Source organism: Notolepis coatsorum (assembly GCF_963971535.1).
Source record: "Notolepis coatsorum genome assembly, chromosome: 4".
In the NCBI taxonomy this organism is placed as follows: domain Eukaryota; kingdom Metazoa; phylum Chordata; class Actinopteri; order Aulopiformes; family Paralepididae; genus Notolepis; species Notolepis coatsorum.
Window position 1 is genome coordinate 101,443,371 of NC_140168.1, and position 7,544 is coordinate 101,450,914.

The 7,544-nt window shown below is 40.4% G+C and overlaps 1 protein-coding gene across 1 annotated transcript; it reads left to right on the forward strand.

Annotated features, from left to right (window-relative positions):
- Nucleotides 1–960: 960 nt before the first annotated feature.
- Nucleotides 961–3,873, forward strand: LOC311226627 (uncharacterized protein; the record flags this gene model as incomplete). The annotated part of the gene is made up of 2 exons (XM_084312045.1): nucleotides 961–2,120; nucleotides 3,854–3,873. The coding sequence occupies exons 1-2, from the start codon at nucleotides 1,052–1,054 to the stop codon at nucleotides 3,871–3,873; spliced, it is 1,089 nt and encodes a 362-aa protein (XP_084168171.1). The 5' UTR covers nucleotides 961–1,051.
- Nucleotides 3,874–7,544: the final 3,671 nt, after the last annotated feature.

Sequence of the window (7,544 nt, forward strand, 5' to 3'; positions counted from 1 at the left end):
AACGAGTAAATATTATTCATTTTAAACATGTTTATATTATTTATAGGGCTATAAAACAAAAAACAAAAAAGTTTTTTTTTTTTTTCTTATTCTCTCATTTAACAGGTGGGTCGGCGCCCATAGCGCCACCAGTGGCGAGCCGCCACTGGCCAGATGGTAAATCTACACGCATTTGGCGATGGGCGCCCAGTTATTTTGTTCCCTGTGTGGTACGCACAAATCGAGCATAGACAGAAATAAACTTCATGGCTCATCTCCTACTCTGGGTATTAAGTAGGTGGTAAAGAGGCAACTACCCATGTGACCTAAGGATACTAGTAAAACATTTTGAAATATTAAATTACAAATGGAATCGATTTGTTGTTGTTGTTCTGGTAAAATAATCGTTTAGATTAATAAATAACAAAATAATATTTAGTTGCATCCCTAGTGTTGGTGCCGTGTACAGGAGTTCAGTTGTAGGTGAAGAGGTGTTCAGCATATGGTTCTGACATACGTTGCTTCCAAATAAAAGGAGAAAAGACAAAGTGCCTTCATTTTTATTTAGTTTAGACTCAGGATTATTAAAAAGTAGTCATGGATTATGTGGTTATTTTTGTAGACAAATGTTTCATCCAATTTACAGAAATTGTACTATATTGCGATATATATTGTTACTGAGATATGTGATTTCCCATAGCGTGATATAAGGTTTGATCCATAAGGTGACACTTAAATCTGTCATAACCTGAGACTAAAGGGGCTTTAGTCCCTGACTAAATTTAAACCGACCTTAACCATAGCCATGATGTAACCACTCCTGCTCCAGAAACTGTTGACTAACTGGTAAAATCACCAAATCTCTCCTTCCTCTGACACTCTTCTCCATCCAGATAGCTGTCCTGTCAAGCCTGGGAAGAAACCAAGAGGCTTGGATGGAAGAAAAGGTCTCTGCTGTGACCAGTGTGGAAAAAGCTTCAGTTCAAAGAGCAATCTCAATAAACTCCAGCCCATTCACACAGGAGAGAAGCCCTACTCCTGTGACCAGTGTGGAAAAAGCTTCAGTTCAAAGATGAATCTCGATAAACACCAACACATTCACACAGGAAAGAAACTCTATTCCTGTGACCAGTGTGGGAAGAGCTTTAGTCGACTGTCTCATCTGAAAACACACCAGAGAATTCACACTGGAGAAAAGCCCTACTCCTGTGACCAGTGTGAGAAGAGCTTTAGTCGACCGTTTCATCTGAAAACACACCAGAGAATTCACACAGGAGAAAAGCCCTACTCCTGTGACCAGTGTGAGAAGAGCTTTAGTCAACAGTCTACTCTGAAATTACACCAGAGAATTCACACAGGAGAAAAGCCCTACTCCTGTGACCAGTGTTGGAAGAGCTTTAGTCAACAGTCTACTCTGCAATCGCACCAGATAATTCACACAGGAGAGAAGCCCTACTCCTGTGACCAGTGTGAGAAGAGCTTTAGTCGACTGGGTAATCTGAAATCACACCAGATAATTCACACAGGAGAGAAGCCCTACTCCTGTGACCAGTGTGAGAAGAGCTTTAGTCGACTGTCTCATCTGAAAACACACCAGAGAATTCACACAGGAGAGAAGCCCTACTCCTGTCACCAGTGTGGGAAGAGCTTTAGTCAACTGATTACGCTGCAAACACACCAGAGAATTCACACAGGAGAAAAGCCCTACTTCTGTGACCAGTGTGAGAAGAGCTTTAGTTGTCTGTCTGATCTGAAATCACACCAGAGAATTCACACAGGAGAAAAGCCCTACTCCTGTGACCAGTGTGGGAAGAGCTTTAGTCGACTGCAGAGTCTGAAATTACACCAAATAATTCACACAGGAGAAAAGCCCTACTTTTGTGACCAGTGTGAGAAGAGCTTTAGTCATCTGTCTAATCTTAAAGAACACCAGATAATTCATACAGGATGGAAGCCCTACTTCTGTGACCAGTGTGAGAAGAGCTTTAGTCGTCTGTCTGATCTGAAATCACACCAGAGAATTCACACAGGAGAGAAGCCCTACTCCTGTGACCAGTGTGGGAAGAGCTTTAGTCGACTGCAGAGTCTGAAATTACACCAGAGAATTCACACAGGAGAAAAGCCCTACTTTTGTGACCAGTGTGAGAAGAGCTTTAGTCATCTGTCTAATCTGAAAACACACCAGATAACTCACACAAGAGAGAAGCCACATCATTGTGGTCTGTGTGATGAGAGATTCAGTACATTAGGATCTTTGAGAAAACATGAGAAAATTCACTTGGGAGAGAAGTTCAGGGAAATGTCAAACCTGTCAATTCATTCTTAGAGGAGATAAACCCTACATCTCTAGCCAGTGTTAGAAGAGTTCCACTCATAATGAATGTGTGGCCCAGTGTGGAAAACGCTTCAGTACGTCATTACAGCTATGTATCAGTCCATCAACAATCATAAGAATAATAGTGGTAGTAATATTTGACCGTTCTTTTGAAAGGAAAAACTACTACCAAGAGCTTTTGACCTGCACAGAAGCCTCTGTGAGAGAGAAGCAGTACTAACATAGACACAGTTTTCATTGACAACAACAGTTGTTTCTGCTCTGTGAGACACAGTGTGGATGTTCCTTGGACAATATGTCATTGGTATAAGAGTGAAACACACATTGTTCTAGTGTTTTAAATACTGGCATCATAGGAACTTTTTGACCTCAGTATGGGGTGACCAGCCAAAAGCAAAGCTAGTTAACCCATTCTCTGCCGGGCATTGTACCCATCCTAAACCATCCTCTGCCAGCTCTATTTGTCTATGGAGATGTTCACCTTCTTTGCAGGGCTATAACTTTTTAAATTGTATTGCTAAATTGACATTACTATGGCCCATTCAACATCAATTATCTATCGTTCAGGATGTAGGAACGTTTTACTTTTTCATTCATACAAAAATACGGTCTAGAGTATAAATATGTTTTTATCGTTTTCTGCAGTATTTCATAGAACGTGAGATATAGCCATAAATGCATATATTAGATCATCAAATGCAGTTTGATACCGATCGACGCCAGATTAAAAATGTCAACTGCATGGTCCTAGACGTTATGACTCATCATGCGAGGATGAACGGGGGGGGGGGGGGGGGTTGTTTATAATTCCGTGACCGAAGTTAAATTATTCATGTAGTATGGGTGATATATTGATCAGAGCAGTTTGTATCGAAAATGGTAAAGAAAAACGCTGAAACTCACCCCAGTCTCCTCGTAGCGTTGGGTGATGAGAGTGGAGCAAAAAGATCGCTATTATGGGATGTTGATCGATGCGATCCATTGCCGGGTTGTATATTACTAATACACGTCCAAATAATGTTGATTATTGAGTTATGGCAAAGATCCATATCCACAGTGTCTGTATTGAGCCCCGGGACGATCACCGAGTGGCCGGACGAAAATAGGGGACGGACCAAGCACTTCCGGCCACTTCCGGTTTGGCAACTCGTCGATCGGCCACGAGGTGGCGGTATTGAATCGTTGCAGAGTTGAGCGGAGTCCTACAGCACCAGCCAAGACTCCGTGGGTGAAATGTGAATACCATGACGAAAATATGAAATATTGATCTCAAAGACGCCTTACGGCGTCATTGGTAGATTACGCATGGCGGAGAATGACGTGTTAACACGTCATCGGCGGAGAATGGGTTAACAAACATGTGGTGTACATACTGGAGGGGAAAACTGCTTCTGGTATGGACTCATGTTTTTATGTGGACAATAGTGATTTGAACTAATGTCACACATATTGTCAACATTTCTACTTGGACATGTTTTTTTTTACTTTCACAAGAAGTGTTTATTTTAGAGTAATGTTCCATGTATTGTCTTTTTCTAGATGGTTCTTCTACCATCTAACTGCTTGTGTTTATGGGAATTGCAGAGCAACCTGTTGCACAAGTAACTATTTTGTCATTATTGTGTGTATATTGACGAGTAATGGCTGTACTAATGATGAAACTATCAAAACGTTATAGGGTTGGAATCAATTCACTTCAAATTCAATCAATTACAATCGAACCAAATTGTTTACTTTCTGATGATAGAACATCCATTCACATTTACTTGTCATTGGGTTGGATAGTAAAACCTTTTCATGACAACTCGTAATATACTTTAAATAAAATTGACATATTGAATTAAAAAGTTAATTGATCCCAACTTTGAAATATTCATATTCGAATGTATGATTAGCTAATAATATGGATGAATTGTAAGCGTCAAGATAAGTGGGAAGGTGTGAATTGATGTCTTAGAAGTCAACTGTATCTCAAGTGAAAATTGGTTTACACTTATATGGTGTAGTATAAATAGTATGATCTAGTTATATTATAATAAAATAAAAATGATATAGTATATAGAAGTATAATATAGAATAATACATTATATAAATGTATAGATATGTGTGTGTGTATAAATGAATGAACCTAAATATGTAATTTGACTGATAGATACACAAAATGGGTTTATTTATGTTGATTTAATTTAGTTGTGTTGATGTTTCCATTTTTGCAAAATGGGCATATTCTGTTTGGTTTTACGCAATACGTCTATCGGTGTGTTGTATGTGTGTAGGGGCAGGTATATGAATGTTTCTTCTTCCTGGGCCCTATTCCCCCTACCTGGTTCAACTAAGTCGATCAAGAGTCCCATTATCCAGATTCAATTAACACGATGTTTGAATCCGGGATTTTTCTGTTCCTCGAAGGTGGATTCAGTCTCGTTCATTTGAACCAGACTTGAGACTCAGGATAATTGCGCGCGCCCGCCTCAGCTGAAAAGACAGCAAGTGTCGATAACAGAAATCCTGATTTTCTACCGGCATTGATTGATTGATTTAAAACTTTATTAACAGATTGCAGAATGGGTACAATGCAGTACGGCTCAATAGCCTCGCAGACGAGTTAAATGCATAATCTATAGGCTAATTTTAAATCCCTCATTACCCCAATCAATCAGATTATATTTCTTTAAACGTGCCTGCTGGCAGTATAGGTTTATGGAATGAATAATCAAATGAGATCTTGCTAGCGAAAATAATTAGTTCAGCTCTTTCAGAATAACGATAAAAACAAGCCCAAATAGTATATCTAAGGTCGCTTTCACACAGGGGCTGTTTGGTCCGGACTTTCGGACCAGAATTCGATAGTCCGGTTTTTCGGGTTTGTGTGAATGCGTGTCGAACTCGTTTCGCGGACCAAACAGGCGAACTCTGGTCCGCCTGAAAACGTAGGTCTCGGTTCGGCTTCATCGAACCAAACGCGAACCAAATATAGGAAGTGCTTATTATTACCACTGCTCGCAGCACTCACTGCAAAACAAGCACACTGCATCTTATCTCTCTATCTATCTATCTATCTATCTATCTCTATATCTCGCATCTTGGGAAGAAGGAAGAAAAAACGCGGCTTATTATTATTACCGAGGCGCACGGCATTGGATCAATGCCACGTCAATACTATTATTACCTTACCACTGCTTGCAGCATTCATTCACTGCAAAACAAGCACACTGCATCTATCTCTATATCTGTGCATCTTGGGAAGAAGGAAGAAAAAACGCGGCTTATTATATTATTAATAAAACAGCTACTTGTGGGCACTCATAAAAACACTGTGGTCTACAAGTTGTTTAGCGAGAGGATGGTGGTAATGTGCTTCAATAGAACAATGGATCAATGCCATGTCAAAACTCTCCTCCGCTACGCTAATCTGGAGGACTTGCAGTCCACACACAGACACACGCATGCGCGCGCACACACAGGCTCGCTGCCACACACACATTTCCACTGTCCAATAGACAAGCGCCCTTTTCGACCGCGTGACATTGTTCAGAAGGTTCGGTCCGCCTCACAGATTTCTATGTGAACGCAGGCGAACCAAATGAAGAATGCAACAATGTTGCAACTTCACCCCCAGAACCGCACAGAGTCCACCAAAACTATATGTGAAAGCGACCTAATTGATACGAATTATATTATGAGGATATCTGTATGTGCTTAGGTATTATGTACTATATAAATACATGGTTTCCAAAGAGAGGCTTGGAGGGAGGCTTGCAGTTACACTATTAATCAGGTTTTAATCTGTTTCGGACCTAATCCATACATGCATTGAATTGATTACCATTTGGTTTATACCAGTGACACCTCATGTTCATCATCAGATAACAGTGCTTGAAAAGATAAATGCATTTTCTCAAATTCATTCATCAAAAACTTCAAAGGCTCATTCAATTTATCAAGTCACGTCACGTCATCAAATCCATCAAACAGCGCATCTCCTCATATATTTTAATCCCAGTTACAATATCACAATAACGTGTGACACTGTCACAGTGATACAATTAAATACTCCACAGATTCAGATTCCTCATAATTCATATCCACAATCCGCGCATAGACGCTTCAGCTTGAATGAAACGCATCCGGGTGCTCCGTTAAGCAAATACACAGCGAAGAATATTAAACTAATCAGAGCCAAACACCCGAAAAATATCCCAGTGGGATTCACATTTGCAATGATCCGTTTAGTCCGTTATTAAAATAACTGTCGCGACTCGCGAGCGCCGTATCCATATAAATATGACATGCATTATATAGGACAAAGTAAATTCATAGGCTGAATATGATTTATTATCAGCGTTACTGCAGACCTATTATTTTACATTTCAAACGAAGCACAAAAACATAATTCAGAATGGCATAATGGGATCTAGACTGTGAGAAATATTTCAGGAAGGGAGCTGGGATTTCTTTGCGAGGGCGTGGCCATAGTTCATCAAGCTAACTGAACTTAACCCTGCCCTCGACCAGGTTCAAACTTTTTGATCTGTTGTCATAGTGATTTAGACAATCGAGCGTCGGGGAATGGAAAGGTCTGGCTTAAGTCAAGCTATGCTGAAAATTATCCGGCTAACTCAGTTAGCCAGGTACGGGGAACGGGGCCCTGTTCCTTTCGGCCATGGGATTTGGTGAGTTATATTAATATGTACTGTTGGACTGTGGTAATTCCATGTACGAATAAATACAATACCATAATACCAACCACACCCTGGTGGGGCAGAGCAGCAGTCGCAGCGGACGGCTCATCTCCCTGCACTCACGGACTGAGCGGCACAGGAGGTCCTTTGTCCCCACAGCCACCAGACTGTACAACAGCGTAATATAGTGCGGGGGACAGCCATCAGACTGTACAACAGCGTAATATAGTGCGGGGGACCTTGACCTCTGACCCACACATCTGTTTTTACACACTGTTTTTCATACACCTGTTTTTACACACTTGTTTTATACACCTGCTTTTATCTCATCACGCTTGATGGATATGATTTAATTGAATTTTATCATGTGCTTATTTTTAATTCATGATGCAGACATAACGTGAAATGACTGAATGAGAACTGTCAATATCTGTATACTGTGTGAGCTGTGAGATACCCTGAAGTTCCCCAAGGGGATTAATAAAGTATCTATCTCTCTATCTGATCATTTAAAAGAAATAGTGTTAAAGCGGTTCAACCTTGAATTC